This window comes from Struthio camelus, chromosome 1 (assembly GCF_040807025.1).
Source record: "Struthio camelus isolate bStrCam1 chromosome 1, bStrCam1.hap1, whole genome shotgun sequence".
NCBI classification, from domain to species: Eukaryota; Metazoa; Chordata; class Aves; order Struthioniformes; family Struthionidae; genus Struthio; species Struthio camelus.
Window position 1 is genome coordinate 71292971 of NC_090942.1, and position 18893 is coordinate 71311863.

Sequence of the window (18893 nt, forward strand, 5' to 3'; positions counted from 1 at the left end):
GGATTTAGTTCAGGGGCGATTATCTGTTTAAATAATACTTGTTGGAATAAAACACTGGTGAACGATCACGCTATATTTGTTTCTTCTCTGTACAGTTTCTTGTACTCTTTCCCCAAATGTCTGCTATTCACTGTTCTTTGGGTTCAGATCTGGCCCAGGCTAGCTGTTTGGTAGAAAATCACTAGTGTTACGGATATTCATTAAAATCCCATGAAGTGTAATGCAGAGGGAGTCTTTCTTTGCCCAGGCAGCGTTTGTGAGAGGAAGGACCCGCTCTTGGGCCCTTTTGCGGTGCCGAGGGGAGGCAATGCTGCCAGAGCCTGCTGGGGGCCCACGAAGCCAGAAACATGCATTTTCCATCTGCCGCGGATGCCTAAATGCCGTTGTTCCTATGGTGTGGTGACCAGGGTGACATTTTCCGGCCCTGCAGCTGTGCTCCTGCTGGCCGCACACCCTCCTTCCAGTGCCTCCTTGTGCGTGGGCGAGCGTGGTGGGGATGTGCAGCAGGACGTGCGAGCAAGGAGGAAGGGTACGCGGTACACTCTGGCTCCATGGGCAGCAGCCCTTCACGATCGCCGCCCCAGTTGGGCGCTTCGCCCCTCGGGCGCTTGACCGGGGCCAGAGCCATGCGGCGGGAGAGAAAAGTCCGCTCTCCTGGCGTGAACCACTTGCCGTCACCACGCTGGGCACAAGCCTGTTAAGCACCCACCTGAGAGTTGTTTGTCTTTGATTATGCAGTGTACTTTGCACAAGTATCGGTGTCCTCGGAGGTTTTAATGAGCATATCAGAACTATATATCTTGGCTTCCCTTCCCCTTTCTAAATACACTGAGAGAGCCCAAAGGCTCTTGATTGGTTTCAGAGCTCTTTGGAGGTTTTCGAAGCCCTCACTGAGATAGCATCTGGCTTATCAGAGCCTATAACATTCTTTTCAAGAGCTTCAACATTAAAAAAGAGCTAAGTTTTATCGCGGAACATCTAATCAATAGTTGCTTAGCTTACTTGTTGGCAGACTATGATGAATTCAGTTTAATGCTTCTATTCTGCTTTTAGGCCCTAGCTTGGAATTTGAAGCTGACTGGATTTTCTACCTTTATAGGGACAAAACCTAAAGTATTTGCTTAGTTTTAAGCTCAGAATTTCTCTGCCGTTTCAGGGTACACAATTGAACATATGCTGATGAAAAGGTTGCAAACCCTCTTTGTGACAAAAGGTTGTTCTCAAATATTAGAAGTTCAAAACGCTGCCAAGTTTGTGAAAATACTTCTCATTTCCCTCTCTCATAGTCTTTTGAAATGTTTATTAGAAACAATATTTTAATAATTTTCGTGAGTTTTAGTGAATTTAAATATCTATTGGCCATTTTAATGAAATGTGATTATTTCTGTGAAAACCTTGAAGCATGAACAAGAAGCATAGTTCCAGTTTTCTGGAAAAAAACACAATTCTGCAAAATTTTTCTTAATCGAAAATGCTTCTTGTTTGGAACGTTGTCACCAGCTCCGATGCAGTTAAACGTGGCATTTTTGTCCCCTTGTAAATGCAAAAATGGTGCTTTAAGAATGGGTTTGTCTCCAGTTGCCTGCACTTTGGAGTGAAAGAAAATGTTCACTTTCAGAATATAAGTTGTTTAGACTGGATGGGTAAGCGCCCTTTATAATGACTTATTTTAGGAAGAAGGTTGTAATACTGCATGTGCATTAATCTCTACGGAACTTCTAAATCCTGTAAGAGCCCATGGAAAAGGAGTTCCTGGAATCTTTCCAGTGCTTGAAGTTTATTCATGAAATGCAATGTTTTGAATCCTTCTCTTAGTGCACAAAACGTTATTATGAAACTATAGCCATAGCTTTAGAACTAAGGTTGCAGCTTTTTGCAAATCTGGAGGGAAGTTTGCCATTTAACAATTAACATGATTTTTCTTTTTAGCCAGTGACCAATATTACTCTATGCAAACTGGACTGCTACTAGCTATTTTGGTATGTACATTATTTAAATCTCCTTGAGAACAAGTTTGTGAGCTATTTTGGGGAAAAGGCTAAATTTCTGTTAAGCCAGTTATTGGTGGTTCCATCGTAAAATGTGGAATTGAATGGAAAAGAGAGACTGTTGTCCTCTACTGGTTAGTGGCAGATTGCAGAGAACGTAAAATCATCCCATCGAGGGAGACATGACAGGAGTCTTTTCACATTCAGTAATGGCAAAGGAGAAAATGTTCACATTCCCTAGGGAACAGTGGAGTTCCAGGCCTTTTCTCCACCACCTCGTAGCACACCAAAACTTTTCTGGCTAATGCGAGTTTGGGGAAGGCTTCTCTTTGTACCCGCACCAAGTCCCAAAGGACACTTTGTAGCGCAATGGAGATCGAGGAAAATTTTACAGGGATGCTGGTCCCTGTCAGAGTGGTCCAGGAGTTGGGTTTTAAAGACTGTGGGGATGGAATACTTTGGTATTTCCAGTTTCCCTGAATTAAAAAAAAAAAACAAACCAAACCAAAGCCCTGTAACACAGCCATATTATGGTAATAAATAAAAGAATATATTTACAGAACTCAGTCTCAAGCTACAAAGTTTTATAAACACAGACAGGCACATATATTTGTTTTTCCTAATATCAGATTGGTGAGGGTTTTTTTACTCTGTTATCCAGCTGGCTGGCAAACTGCTTAGATACTTACCTAAGCCTATGGTTAAAGTCCTTGTGCAAACTTCTGTGTTACCTTCACGGAAGAGAAGTGGCGAGGAATGCATGCCACCCATCCCTGCTTGGGTGTCTTTGAGGTTATATTCATCATATGAGTATAATGATCTCTTGAAGCAATGTTCAGAAATCTTCTGTGTGTTCTGAAGATGGACAGATTTTTTAGGGGGGAACCCGATGATGGCAGAGCAAAATGCATGGGTTCCCGTTCTGCAACTTGAGGACTTGCCCAGTCACCCACACAGCACAGCATCAGCCTTTACAGTCACTGGCCTGATGGGCTGGATGAGATGATTTTCTAAGTCCTTGAACAACAATGAAGAATTCAGATGAGCTCTGTCTTTGAAGAGCGAACACTGCACAGACATTTCTTTACAAATGCATTTCTTCATGGATACCTTAGCATATAAGATGTTTAAAAATGAAAACCAAAACAGACCTAGAAAAATAACAAAACAAGCATGTACAGTGAGAGGGATTGCAGCTGCTTCTCTTCTTCCTTCCCATGGGCCTGCCTACTTGAGAGACTCATGATTTTGTGCTGTCAGTGGGAAGCCAAGGCTACATACACACGATGAGGGGCTTGAGCATACTTGTTTCTGCTAACGGAAGATCAGATCTGAGAGGCTTTTCTCACGCTCTGTTACCCAACTGGTGAGCTGTTTAGATACAAAAGTTTTTCGGCCTGTGATCCAGGGCTTCCTATCCGTAGAGCCAACTGCAGGCTGGCACTGAGGTGCTGACTGGGCTTAGGAGGAGCTAAGCCTGAGCTGTTGTTTGTCACAGGCTTGCACTTGTCTCTGTACAGGCCACTTGGGTGACATGGATGAGATCGAGAGCCTGTGTTAAAGCCCTGAGCATATTTGGGCTGTCCTTCAGACAGGCAGGGAGCTCTGAAGTAGGGAGCTCTGAAACACAGATTGAGCCTGCTCCTTAGCAGATGGGAAGAAATCATGGCCTCGGGAGTTTGCTGAGAACTTTCCTGTCCTGATAGTGTAAGGTATGACCCAGGAGCTGTTTTTCAGGAGAAGATGAGAATTAGATGCACTGTGCCTTGAAGAATCATTCCCATGCAGTTGTCACTGAATTATGATAGATTTCAGGTACTACAGTGCAGAACTTCCTATTAACAGTTGTGTAAGTAGAGAAATAACAGGGGAAAAATATACTTGGTCTGTTATGCTGGACTAATTTAAGCCCCTAGATCATTATGACTTGATGCACATGCTGTGATGCAAGCACTGAACATTTACTATGATTTCATTTTAACTCCTTGATACCCTTTTATATGTATTGCCCTACAATAAATTACTTCTTATAAAGACACTGCAGTGCACATCATAATGCCTGTATGTGGCAGAGCCCCAGCTGACTGCCTGCAGGGGGCAGAGAGGAATTTTGCCTTGTATGTAGAACTTTGCTCAATGGACCAGGTGCAGCAGGGTTTGCCTTTTTTCTTTTCCCATTGCTTTCCTCTAAACTATTAGGCATGAGCCATGGCTGGAGGCAAGAATCCAGCCTTGCTGGAGCGCTGACCTGATCTGATCTGACAGGCCTTGTGGAAGTGTTCAGCCTTGACCCTTTGTTGCTTTCAAGAGCGAAATCTCCTTAGATAACAACTGTACTGATGAGACAGGAAGCTTTTGTATTTAGATTTCCTAAGACCTGAAGAAAGAAACCTTTTTTTTTGTTGTTGCTGTTTTTAAAGTCTCCTTCAAAAAGGGAGAAATGTTGGAAAAAGTAGAAGTTGAATGTTTCCTGTTTCTTGCATAGTCCAGAAAGTGTAATACTTTTAACACTATTTAATTTTCTATTTGGTTCCTCCCTGGAAGAAACTGGAAAGCTTTGCTGCATTGGGAGAATAATTTTGTGGGTTGCTAGGTCATCTTGGAAAGCGCAAATGCTTTGGGAAGGGAGAGCTAATGAGGTTTATCAAACAGCTGGAGTTGTGAGCGAGTCTAAAAGTTAGGACGGAGATTAGTGTGCTGAAGGAACTGTGCTTGCGAACCACAGAAGCGAAGGGATAACAGAGACAGTTCAGATCCACTCCTCACCAGTTTGCTGAAGTAGACTTGAATGAAATGGAATATATAACTAGCCTCTAATTTCCAAAGCATTTTTGTGTGGCTTTAGCAATCTGATTCCTGTCAAAACCAATGACTGTCATATTGACGCAAATACCAGGCAATATTTAGAAAATTTGGGAAAGGTGTTTTGCCAAGCAAAAAAAAAGAAAAACATAGCAACCAAAAAACCCCTCTCTTTTAACATGCATTCCTATAGGAATCAGAAATACAGAAGAAGAGGAAAAAACATACTGACGTATTGACCATTCTAACAAAAATCATACTGTACTGGTCTTTTTTTTTTGGAATGTTTTTTGAAGTTTTCCACTGGCTGGAAGCTTTTGAAGGGAAGAAAAGAAAAGAATCATCTTCTGTCTTCAATTAACTTTGTTAATGATTAACAGAGCAGTGCAGTATGTGTGGTGCGCTTTAATTAAATCAGAGGAGACATGATTTGGACAAGATTTTAGTTTCACTTTGAAAGTTATTAAATAAACTGACACTGTTAGCTCCCAGAAAGTTCTTGGGAGCATCCGGTTTGATTGTAATCCCTGTGCAGCTAGTGAAAGAAAGCCCGTTCCAAAATACCTAAGGGCCATTACCAGATATTAAAAATGAGCAGTCCAGTCAGCCAGGGATCTAACTGATCATCAACCTGCATGAGGAAGGGGGGCCTGTTCTGCAGCTCCAACCTCATATTGTTAAGCTAAGTTCAGGGATAAGAAAAGCCCAAACTGAATTACTTCTAGCCTAGGTTTGCGTTTTGAATACCTCCGAGCTGTTCAAGGGGCATAAGCTGTTGAACAGTCAGTGCTTTCAGTGGAATTCTGATAGTTTTGCTAGCTGAGTTTATTGGGTTGTTTGTGCAGTCGAGATCCCAATCTGGGCTTGGATCTTGCTCACCACTAAAATTCAGGGAATAAGACAACAGGAGCTTTTGGTACAGGAATGCCTCCATAAGTTGGCCCAGCAGGAAATGCTCTTCTCTGTCCAAAACTCTGTGCGTGTGTATGCCTGTGCACACACTGAAATAAATTATTCCAGCAGAGAATGATCAAGCCCGAAGCCTGTACTCTTGAGTCCGGCTTCAAGCTGATGAAGCAACACGATGGGTGCTGTCCTGATAACGTGATGGCAGGCGAGAGTGAACAGGTCCCACGCTTCACATTTAGGTTAACTGTTGTTTTATAGTGTTTGTGTTAAGGAACATAACCTAAGGAAGGTTAGGTTTCCACCTATGCCTATTCAGCAGTAGAATCTAGACTATAAACTCTTTTGGCTAGGAACGGCGTCTGTCCTCCCTGTTTGTATCACACCTACCACGTTGTGGCTCTTTCTGGCAACATATGTAATGTTCACAACAACAGTAACGAGGTTGGAACTTAGCAAAGATGTAAGCAGTGACTGAATTTGAAGTGAATAAGAATGTTTGGACCATGCTTGTTAATATATTATTATTAATGCTGTTAATTTTATATAAAACCTATTAGTTGAAAGTGTTGCAGAAATTAACTATTGCCAAAAACAGTTGAGGTGCAGGGAACTTGTATCTGCATTATAGGCAATTTATATGGCTTTAAGTTTTGTGGACTCTGCAAATATTATACTACATGACTGTAAGCAGGAGGTCCTGTAAGTCCATTTATAGTCTTCTGGGCTTGGGGTGCTACTCTTCTTACTGCTAAGGCTGAAACGTATTAATAGCAGTTATTCCTCCAAGCAAGTAACAGTTCAGATATCAATGAGAGACAGCAAATTTAAAATTTGCCAGCCAAAATAATAGATTGCTTTTTATTGCTGTAAGAATTGGCATCTCTCCCTGACATGCATACAGCGCAACAGTGTGAGCACTTGTAACACGGGCAGGGCACAGGGAAACAATGGCCCTTCCCTGTGCTGCTGGAGTCTGGAGAGACTCCGTGAGGGAAGCTCAGCACAGGAGGTGACCAGAGCCTGTGTCAGGGAGGTGGCTGGGCGGGGGGCTTAGGAAGAGGAGGTTAAGGTAGCCTTTGTGAATGCTTCCCTCATGCAGTTTCCTCCATTCCAGTTGTTCAAATGACCAGAAGGTAGCTGTGTCCTGTCTGTTATGCAGAAACTATTGTTCTGATCTGACTGTTTATTTGAAAGCAGTGAAAACATGACATAAAAGAAAAGCTATGCTTTAGTGGAAATAGTCTATCATGTCCATGAAATACTGTGCTGCTTTATTTCTGGATTGTGCAGTTCCCCATAAGTAACTGACAGAGAATGCAAATACCATCAAATATGTTTTTCTAATCAAGTCCAATTTACAGTGGAAGTTCTTCTTGGAATATCACTCCAACACTTGTCTTGGAGTTTGTTTTGTTTACCGTAACAGCCATACATGCAGTCAGTAACTTTTCCATGTGAGGAGTAGGGTAATATTAAAATCTGTTGAACTGGGGACAGAGAAGATGAGCTTCTGCTCTCTGCAGAGGACCAAACTCCTGTCTGTGCTGCTCAGGACCAGCCTGTTCTACAAAAGCAGACATCAGACAGGGCTGAATGCTACATGGGGTCTATATGGGTTGTCAGGACCTGGAAGTACTTTACTGCGAGTGGTTAACATTTCAAAGACTTCAGGCTCTCATGTTTTGATGTACAAGTTTATGTTCCTAATCCTGCAGAACTCGTCTATGCAAATAGTTCTGTCTTCTGATAAGTTATTAGCTATATGGTAATGTGTCCATGTGAGCATGAAAACTCTATTTGCATGTGTGTCCATGATTCACACATACATATGTATGAAACCAAAACTATACCTTCCAGTCTGAAAATCTATCTATCTATCTATCTGTCTATATCTATCTTCACTTACACGGCTGGGTAATTATTATTTATGGGTATCACTGAAGACATTAAAACATCTGGCCTTGTTGTTGTTTACAGACATCCAGGTTGATATAGCTAAGAGTTACAATTAAGAACAAGGGGAGGAATAGATGTTATAGCTGTAGGATAGCTTCTTATTACTGAACTCTTTAAGACTACTGAAGACTTATCACTAGAGAATGGCAGAATCTCCATTACTTGCGATATTTAAAACTGGACTGGAAAAAAAAAGAGTAAGAGTCCACATTATTTGATGATGAAGTAGATAGCCTCATTTTTATGAGTACTCAGAGGTTTACTCCAAGACATTTTGTGTGGGTTGCCAGACTTTACCTACTGCATATAATTTAATATGCCAAATGTTGTTCATCTGCGAAATGAAGTCCCTGCCCACACGCTAGTGTCCTAAAGTGAAATCTTACAGGATGGTGAATGCAGATCCTTTTTGCCGTATGAGGTGCATACACTGATTTCCATGCAGTGAACTATGGGGGCATTTCAGAGCAGACCTTTAAAAAAAAAAAAAAACAGCATTTATCTACTACGTGAGAGCGTGAAAGACATTGTGGCATCTTTCATTTTCCCAGGGAGGGAACAGTTAAAAATATCCTTCAAACAAGGAGCAGATGTTAATGTCATCAGAGTGGATTTTCATAAAAAACAGAGAGTTCTGTTTCTCTTGCAAAATGCCAGTAGCTTTGCAGAGTTCTCTACAAGTCTGTCTACTGATGTCAGAATGGCGGCACACAGGAGAGGAGGTAGCACGGTGAGGAATTTACGGTCTCTGAAACAAATCAGGTACAGTTCTGTAAGTTATTTGCCTCCCAATTTCCAAATTGCCTTGGCTTGGAAGGGGTCTAAATAGCGAAAGAAACATGGAAGTATGTGAGTAACAGAACAAGAACAGTGGGCAGCACAGTGACAGACAGAACCCACCACTGACAAACACATACAGAGAGGAATAGGCTACGTATGGAAAGGCGTGGTCTGGATGTGCCTCTGTCAAGTTCAAAATTCACTATAATCTCTAAAGGAAAAAAGATTTAAGGTTTATTATGATGGACTCACTGAAAACTCTGCCTTACATGCAGGAATAGTTAAAGTAAAAATAACAAACAAAATGTTAAGTGGCTCTCTGGATGACCTCTGGACATTCCTATTGTTAGTATGAGTAGACATTGGAACCTCCCAGTAATAACTTCCTTTTGGAAAGCTCTCATGTCTCCTTCCTCCTCCTCATTTTGCTGCTTTTAACCTTGAGAAGCTAGGAAAGGCCCTGTAGTTCCTTTCATTGTTGTAATGGATGAGCCTTGACTCTTAAAGTCATTTGACTTGAATTTGTTGGAGTGAATGACTCCTTTCAAGTGCCCTAGTTCAGTTAGTGTTTGTTTACTTAGTTTTCCCTCTTTCTTGTGTCCTCCTGCTTAGCGGTCTTAGTGTCCTGCAGCAAGTCATAATCTCTGAAGCATCTGAACATACAAGGAAAGCCGGCTGTAAGACATGCATCTCCTGTCACCATCATTTTTCGTGCTCCAGATGTCAGTGTGAATTTTTGAAGTGATCTAGGGGAAGGTCATTTGCCTCTTGTTGCTACGTATGCAACATCTTCACCTCAGGGCCAAAAAGGAGATTGCATATCCCTCTCAGTTAAATTATTCAAGAAAGTAAACAACCACAAACTTGTTCCTGAAATAAAGGGATTATCAAGTGCAGGGATCTATAAAAGACTTGACTGCTCCTCCCACTTCTTTTTAAAGGGGGTTGCAAGCACTGGAATATCTTGGCTCAGTGTCAGCCTCTTTCACTGGAGCCAGGTCTGCATTGCTGTAAACTATGGAGCTGCTGGGGCTGCACCCAATTGGGTGTGAATGCTTTGCATTGCATGTCTTGGCCCCTGTGGAGCCCTCCTTTGAGAGGAGAGACGCAGCATTTCCAGTAATGCAGACTGAGTTGTGAAAACATCCCTGTAGCTCTTGTTAAAGCAGAGATGTTCCTCAGCTGAATAGGCCTTACTATTTCAGTGACGTGCACAGCTCTGAGTATACAACTGATGGTGAAGCCTCCTCATGGGCGATCTCCAGTGCCACAGTATGCCCCTAACAGGCTAGTCAGGTCCATTGGGCAGTGCGCTCATTGCCTATACACAGTGAATCAACGTTACCGTGTCCAGAATCACATGTGGTCTTGCGGCTTCTTTGCAAGTGTGGTAACTCACGGTTACAGTTCTTTCTGGAGGGGAGGGAAAAAAAAAAACTGCCACACAGGTGCTGTCAAATTAAAACCCAATATGCTGTGCTCCCTGTAACTGCAGAGCATTTTAAGCAGTTGTTGACAATGACAGTCAGCGCAGGTGAACAGTACAGCCAGTTGGTCAGAGAGACTGTTTCTCTTTGGGAGTGGGGCTTTGCTCACCTTATTTATCTTCAGTTCCTTAATTTGCAGGCAAAGATGCAAACTGGCACATCAACTGAGGATAGACTTATGTGGCCAGCATTAATCATGGCTCGAGAATTCAGTAGACAAAAGACACCTATTCTCAGTAGTGTTTTAGAGGTAGAAGCAATAGGCAAGAAGATGCACTTCAGTGTTAGAAACTTTTGTTGCAGATCAAAAATAGGCATGTAAATCAGTTGTGTTTCATCTAGACAGGAAGATTTTTCTAATTCAAAACGTTATTTGTAAAAGCAAAGAAAAAGAAATAATATTTTTCCTGAGTAGGAGACATTTTAAATAAGTTCCAGGATATACTACAAGTGCAAGAAGTGTCTCTCTCCTACTGACTCAACAAATAGGTTAGATTTGCCATTGAGAGCCAGGATCTGCTTGATGATAGGAGCACTGGGATTTTTTGAAAAATCTAGGACTCTCTGAAGGAGTATAAAGTTGTAGAAGACAGTCAAATTGCTTGTATTTAATCTTACATTGAAACAGTTTTGTTTGTGGGCACTGCAATAACCTGAGTATTCCAGGATACATTGAAAAGGATTTAGAACTCACTCAACTGGAAAAAAATCCGTTTCTGTGACACAGTAGTAAATACAGACCTGTACTAGAAATCTGTAGGACTGCCTTTGGAGCCCAGTTTATAGTTTCATAAGCATCAATTCTTAGATCTAGCATCTGATTAAAATGTATTTTGCCAGAACAGCAATACGATCTTTGTTTAACTCTCTTCCAAGAGGGAAGAATTCTGCTTCTGTAATTTCCCAGTCATGACATTTTTTTTTTTTTTTCTGTGAGGAATAAAGCTGACTCCCTTGTCACCAGCATTTTTCAAGGACTGTACACATTCCCACTGACCTACATGTCCTCCTTTACTTGAGGACAAAAGTAAATAGAGATGGCGTCCCTGCTGCACCCTCATCTCATTTGCAGATCTCTTTGTCACCCCAGAAATCCACATTATTCTCCATCTGCAATCAGCAGTGCTGCCTTTTACTTGCTCCAGCTCAAAATTCCAGTATGTTTGGTACCCAAAAAGATGGATAAAGCAGGGGTTTGTACATGTACTTTAGAACAGGGGGGCTGGGTCTTTAGATGGTGTAGATAAAGAACCAGCAATTTCTTGGTGGTATTGCAGACCTGTTCCTGAGTCTGCAAAAAGTCTAAGCCTATACTTTCTTGCCTGGGCATCGTGCACCACGCTATAAAACACAAAATTGTAACTTGTCCTCACAATCTATCTCCTTGACACAGTACAGGGAGTTACCTGTCAATTACCTGCTTCAGCATTTGAGCAGAACACAAATGAGTGAGTATGTTTCTTAAAATGACTGAGAAGGCAACTGTCAGATTCATGCCTGTGTTGAAAGCCGGCATCCTCCATGGCTTTAAGTAGAGAGGATTGACTCAGTGCTTACTCCGTGGTAAGAGTGCCACCTACTGAACCCACCTCACTCCTTCCCACAGAAGTGTGAGCTTCTAGGAGAGATTTCCCTTCTAAGTACTAATCCGCGCACACCCACCCCTGCAATTTATGAGGTTGAGCAGGATCGCAGCCTGGAGTGGAATGGCTGCAGGACTGTGCAGTGAGCTGTTTCAGTTTACTCGCATGTGCTGGCTTAAAGGGGTATGAGAGCTGCACATGTGAAAGCATGGTAACTGATGGTGCCTCTATTTAAATTACTTTGCATTTCTGTTTCCTGTCTCATTCACGGGATTAGATAGAAGAACATTGAGAAGAGTCTGCTAGATTGCATTTTGCTGCAGCCATGTTTTTAATCCCATTGCTCAACACATGATGGTCGTATCCTGACTCCAGTTGGGCTTTGCAGCTGCTTCCCAGTTCCCTGAATTTGTTCCCGTTTGGAAATCACGCTCCAGTCTTTTCAGCTTTCTGTTCCAGCTTGACCTTTCACAAGTTCGACTCGATACAAGTGCCTGCAATATATTTAGGCAATGATTTATGATCAAAAGGGAGGACTGTTTCCGGGACCATTGTTTTACATCTGAGTCCTCTCCCTTCATCGTCTCTCGGCAGGCTGGAATGTGACTTCCCTACCAGCAAATACTTGTGAAGGCACCTTTGTGCGCTGTATCTATCTGATTTGCACTGCTCAGTGCCTGGGCAAACTTGCCTAAACAGAAGCACTTCTTGTGGAAAGTGAATGGGAAGGGAGCATTTGTCTGTCAAACTGAGCAGCTGAGAAATCTGCAGGAATTTCTGCAATGTGAGGTCCAGACATAACAAAGGGGATCTATTAGAGAGAATACAGTAAAAAAAATAATAATCATATGATCACAGCGCGGAGGGACCAGAGGGGGGTGAAGGGAGGGGGAGGATACAGGATAGATAATGAACTTGCCAAGAGGCGAGCAGAGAGTGTCATTTCGGAGCTACAGCACCGACCAAATGGTTAACCTGTGGGGTGGAAAGAGCATCCAATGAGTCTCGCATGCCTGAAAGGATAATGGCATTTTTATTATCTCATTCCACGCCCTGATCATCCGTCCATTTGCTCCCTGCAGCTGGCAGCAGTTTGCACTGATTCATACGCTGCAGACATGATCAGCAGATCATACTGCAGGCAGAACTTGTCAAGTCTTTCCAAGTGAGTTCCCAATTTATTGTGATATCTGTATGGCTTTAGCCTTTCTGTGTTATGTAGGAAGTGCTGGATGGTGTCGATGGGAAAGGGGAACGAAATAGAGTGTGATGAGTTTGGAAGTTGGGTGAATTGGGGAATGAGCATTGGACACAGACTGGGTTCTTTTGCTCTTCTTTTTGTTATGTTGCGCTCTGTTGTCTGAGAGAAAAATCTGTGCATTTATGTGTCCTTTTGACCTGAATTGCAGAATTTAAATTGCTTTGTTCAGAGGCAGAAGTAGATAGAAGGGAACGTTGTGAGGACTGGCTGCTCACCGGGGTTCTGTTAATGAGGAGTTTGCAGAAGTTTCATAGTTTGTTTGAAAGCTTTCGCATAACTCAGATTGCTTAATCCGCTAAGTAAATAAAGTCCTCATGGCATATTCATCCCTGAATATGGGAGGGAAGCAAATGAAGAAAACCAATTGGCCTGTGTAATATTGCCGAAGAAATTGTCTGGTTTATTTGGGTCCTGTGTTGTTGCTTTGTTCGTCCACTTTACATGTTGAGGGGAGGAAAACAGAGCACTACTCTGTCTCTAAAATACTGTGAAGTGATTTGTCTCGGGGTTTTGTTTAACATCTGGGAGAATTTTTCAAAAGTGATTGAGATTTTTGGGTCCCTGTTTTTGTAGTTTTCAGCATGAAATCCTATGTTCTTGGAGGGAGGGTGCTCAGAGATTTCTGAAACTCAGATGCTCTAGGAAGCCAGGAACGTAAAATCCTTAATCATAATTTTGGATAGTGGGGAATAAATAGTAATTAGACTAAGTGCACATTAAAAGAGTTTATTTTGTGCTGGGTTCTTGGTCAAATATGGCTACAGACCGTGGCAGCTAGCCCTTGAGGGACTGCTGTACGGGAACGGGGAGTTACTGGGCAGAGAACCAGTTTTACTGCAACTAGTGCAAGGGCAAAGGGAGGACAGGGAGGGAGGCAGGAAAGGGAGAAGTGAGTGAGATTTGGACACTGGTGCTGTTTTAACTAGAGCAAACCTTGACTCTTGATCCAGTATGGGGAGCTGGCCCTGAGTGTAGTGACCCTGGCTGACGGCACTGGGGCGACCTTCAGACCCTTTTCACTTGCCTGCACTGTGGCCAGTTTAGCTAGTTCTCAGCATCTGGCTGTTTTGCTTAAAAAACCAGAAATCTTTGGATATCCTTACTGAGGGAGATTCTCCACCACTCCCCGCTTGGGTGAGAGAAGGCATCAGTAATGTGCTAACTTTGTGCCTTGCATATGTCTGAGGTGAGCGCTGCAAGGAACGTCCCAACTTGCATCCGCTTTAGTACCCACAGTTATGTGTGCAAAGTCAATTCACTGAAGTTGGTGGAATTTTATCTGGACGAAAATAGTTCAATCCCTGTCTTTTAAAACGTAGTTAGCTGCTCTCCTGTTGGTTTCCTGCACCTTGAGAGACTCATATCCAGCAGCAGTTTCTACACAAGAGGAGACACACCTTGACAACGAGACATGGGTTTTGTTTTGTCACGTCTCACAGCGGTGTATTTGGGGAGGAAAAATAACCAAAAAATCAAATCTGTGGCCAAAAGTTGGAAACTGATTTATTCCCTTTTAACAAACATCTCTGTGACCTTGGGCCAACAGCACAGAAGACACCTTTAGCGTTACCCACAAAGGCTTCTTCAAAGCATTACTCAGTGAAATACATGATGAAACACTGCTCTTCCCAGGCTGAAGCATAACGTAATCATTCCAAGTCCTCATGCCTTCTCAGGAGACTGCAATGGAAAAGAAAAGGAGTATTAAAGTCTTTATAAGTTAATTCTGTGGAGTTTCACCAGGGAAGGGAGGGAGGCGGTGATTGCATTGTTTTGAATGAGGTACAATATGATTTTTAACTTCTTGCAGATATCCTCTAATGGCCCTTTTATATGGCGGTTTCAGCTGTGTTGTTTAAGAAGCTCAGTATACTTGTAGTATTTGTAGAAAATTTTATAATTGCTAAATAACTGAATATAATCCCGTTAGCATTCGATATACTGGAAATTAAAAGCAGAAGCTGTTGTCATAGCGAAGGACTCATTTGGATTGGCCTGAAATCATAGAAACTGCTTAGTAAATGTCTAGGGATTGAATTGGCTAACTTCACTAGAAGCGAAAATCGGTGTTTACCATGCAAGTTTCTATGGAAGGCAGAAGTATTCTTTGCCAACAGGTAAAATGTTTCTTCCAGAAAAATACATCTTTTGCTCAAATTTCACATATTGTTTGTGGGCAGTTTTGTTACTGGAAATTCACTCCTTTGCAGCATTTTGTGTTTGGTCCCTTGCATTGCAGGCGATGTGTTCCTTGACTGGTTGTTCAAGCTAGAGTTTGAGTTGAGTAGTTTTATTAGGATAAGAGAGGGACTTGAAGGAGACGCTTCACTTTTCTCCACAGGCAGCAACAGTGTTAGCGGGAAGATGTTATCTGATTAATTCTGCTTGGAAAAGTGATGCTGTTCATTTTCACTTGAAGCCTTCTCTTTCCTTCTTTCTGGTCTTTTCTGTTTGCCATGCTTTTCATTCCTGTTACCCAGAGGGCAATGGCCTGAATCCTTAATTTTTCAAAGTCCTTTTACGTTACTCAGATGATAAAATAATGCAGACGTAATGTAACTAAGCACCAGAGGCACAAAAATGTTAGCTGGTAGCAAGTTCATGAGTCCCAATTTAAAAAATAAGAACACCAGACAACCTCTGAGAGTTACTCTTTCCCAGCAGTGACAAATTTACCACGTGCCAAGAAATAGGCAATTTACTTACACTTTTTAAATGTCAGCCATTTCATACTTAACCTGTCCATCTGTGTACAGCGCAGTTTACACTCAAGTTGTACGTCAGTGTGTGATGTCTGGAAATGAAGTCCAAGGCATTTCGGAAAGTGGTAGGTGAGCATTTTAGATGCACGTATGTTTATCTATGGATGGACCATATTTATGTTAAACACTGTGTTAACTACCCTCTATGTACATAGAGCATTCTTGATATAGTGGTTGCCACCACCTGAATGAAATGTACTGGCTTTGATGTTTGGTTTACACATCGGCAGGAACAGTGGCTGTTGCAGACTGAATGTCCAATTCAGGATTTTGTAGCTGGATATAGGTGTCAGAAAAAATTTACTGGAGGAGCTGTCATTTTTTGTGTGAGATTATTCTTCTTGATGGAAGAAACAGCATGGCAGAGGAAGGACAGGTCTGTAAGGAAACACCTTGTTTTTCCTCAGCCTTGTTGCCTCAGTGAAGGATGCTTCTCTTTCTTCACTACAAGCAGAGCGCAAGGTGGCCAGGGCACGTGGTTTTGGGCGTTCACGTGAATCTGAAGTCATCACTCTGTGGCGACCCAATTTCTAAGATTTTTTCAGAGAACAAGTGACTCTGGAGAGTTTCATGAAAACCTTGAGCTGTATTCTCCTCCCTGTCCAAACCTTAGTTGAAGCCAGAATACTGGTGAAAAATGTCAGACTTGCTCTGGTACTGCTCTCTGGGAATCCAGATGCCCAAGATGATGAGCTGTAAGTTGTTTTTGGTGAACGGTAAATTTAGCAAAAACAAGAAAAAAGGGGAGAGTGCTAGGCAAACCAGAGGTAGTTGGGAATTCACGTCGGGTTCTGCGAGTAGCTTCACTGAAATGAAAACGACAGGAATAACTTTTTTTTTTTTTTTAATGAAGACAGTTTCTTTTGACACTTTCTAAACAAGAAAAGAAATTACTGGGCTGCTGCTTTGCAGTATTTTTTTGAAATAACACATTCTGTTCTTTTGATTCAAAATTGACCTAAATTAAAATTAAAAAGTTAAAAAACCCCAACAAGATTAGATGAAGATTAGCCTTCTTGTTTTAGGCTGATTTAAAATAAAACAACCCTGAACATTTTCCATATCGCTTCACCCTGACAAGGGTATTTTTTTTCTGCTTCAGCAAAACTAGAAAATTCATTGGGAGTGCAGATCTTAAATCCAGATAACTCCTCAGCCACCACACTGTTGGCCTAGGTGTTCTCAAATGGTGTTCAACCAGCATGGGATGGGGGTGGCAAAACTTTGTCCTGCTGCTTCGTACCCCTGCCCTTCCGTTCTCTGCCAGATCTGCAGTCCCATGCCTCCTACTCCACCCTTTTCCCCAGTTCAGAATAAAAAAAGAAGGCTCAGACGTATAGGGGAAATTCTCTGGTTATTTTTTCAGGCCCTCTCTGCTCTTCTGTGCAATTTGAGTACCACAATGCAGATGCAGTAAACTGGATAATCCAAAACCATACATTTAAAAACCCAACCAAGCAAAATAGTCCCATCAATAGTTTGAATAATTGAAATAGACCTAACTGACTTTGTAACTTTTCACCCCTTTTGCATTTTGTTTCTTAAAGAAAATGCAACAAAAACCTTTTTTTTTCCTTTGCAGTATTCTCATGTGCTGACATTTATATTTTGAACCTTGTAAGCAGTAATGTATATTTAAAAAAAAATCCCCTTGAGTTCAGAAAGGCTGCTTACATGTATAAGTAGCTGCAGGGCCAAGATGATAATTACATATGTGTATAATGTTAGCCTTCATACTTTTATCCACTCCAATTTTAATTCTCCGTTTTAGAAAATCTATGATCGAATTTTGGAGCCCGAACTAAGCTGATGTCGTCCCTTTTAATTTAGGACTCAGCCCTTTTATTCTCCTCCTGTGTTTTATTTTTATTAGTTGCTTTCTTTTTGTGCTGATGTGCAGCACATATTGTTAAAGCCACTTATTAGAGCCAGAATTTTACAGCATGGAGACTGTCCTAATAAGGGAAAAAAACTAGCCCTTTATTGGTGAGGTAAGAGGAATCAGGCAGTGGATAATTTTTTTGCTGATTGAGAAGGATAAGGTGCGGTTTGGCAGGTATCACATTGGTTTGGCATTTGCTGACATGGTTCCTCTTTTCTACAGTTCAAATCCTTTGCAGAGTAGACAGTCAGGGAGGGCTTTTTTCCCCCTCTTCCCCTCCCCTCGGCCTTCTCTTTCTCACAAGTGTTCAGCAGTGCCATAAAATCTCACTGTGACACAAACTGGATGTGGTAATGAGAAGTTTTTGCAAGTCTAACACTGCCATATTGTAGTCACCTTTAAAGGAACATTAGGCACGTCGAAACATAGTTTTCCACGAAAGTTGTTTGCATCTAAAGCATTTAAACAGTCTGTGAAGCTGTCAAAAAATCGCACTTTAGTCTGAAGTATTAGGGTCCACTTTCTCTCTTCCCAGAGATCCATCAGTGAAGGAAAGTACAAACTGCAATTTTTAGTTGATGCTTTAAATAGTTTGGCCGGTTTTCTTCCAAATTGCTTTGAAGGTTCCTGTTGAATTCCAGAAATGAATAATGCATCCCAGTTCTGAATGCAGGATTCAGTACAGATTTGAAGTTTAAATAGAGTTCCTTGGGTTTTAAACTGAGTTATGATGAGTGAAGTTTCAAGTGAGGGCAGAAGCTGGTATCTGAATTCTTTCCTTCCACAGTTTCTGTTTGTCTCTTGGTAACTGAAATATTAAGCCAAGTACTGGCTCTGCTTAAATTCACTCTGTGTTGCACCCGGAGACCAAAAGTAACGTCAAGTGGCTGCCTCCTCCCACCTATGCCCCCCTGCCCTGTATGTGGTTCTTTGACTGTAGAAGGAATAACGGTTAACTAGTGACTAAATGCCCAGTTTTCTCTGTCACTCAGTTATTTATTTTCTTCTCATTGTTATAGGTTTGATTGTATGCCTTGTGAAGCATTTTTTCCTCATTTTTTCCAACATAACAATTCTAGCATACATATCCTGTTATTGTTGAGGTTAGCTTACTGGAGGCAAAGGATGTGAAAGATAAACTTGGATGATAGTAAAGCAGAAAAGAAAAATAAACAGCACCAGTAGTAGGGACTGGATGAACCAGTTCACATTAAACAAGACACACAGATGCGCTGTTAGAGGTGGGCTCTTCCCAACATCTTGCTGCACAACCACTTCCCTTCTGTTTCTGTGGATGATAAATTGAATTACAGTACCCTGTAATTACAGTGGAAGCTTCTTCCTTGTGACCTGCTGTGCAACTGTTGCCCCTTGTGTGCAGCTCAGCAGACAGAGGCAAGAGCTAGAAATATCGTGCTTGTCTGGTCATCCTGACAGGCTGGAGCTGATAGTTGATCCTGAAAAGTCATTAACTATATCAATA

General features: G+C 41.8%; 1 protein-coding gene across 17 annotated transcripts in view; it reads left to right on the forward strand.

Annotated features, from left to right (window-relative positions):
• The window catches only part of CALD1 (caldesmon 1), a 279725-nt gene that overhangs the window by 209121 nt on the left and 51711 nt on the right, over positions 1-18893 (forward strand). Inside the window, exon 1 of one of the 17 annotated variants that reach the window (XM_068947914.1) lies at positions 12428-12670. The exons of the other annotated variants lie outside the window; for them this stretch is intronic. Within the exon in view, the coding sequence (XP_068804015.1) occupies positions 12624-12670 (47 nt within the window). The 5' untranslated portion in view covers positions 12428-12623. Of the gene's footprint in view, positions 1-12427; positions 12671-18893 lie in introns of those variants that run through there. 17 annotated transcript variants of the gene reach the window in all.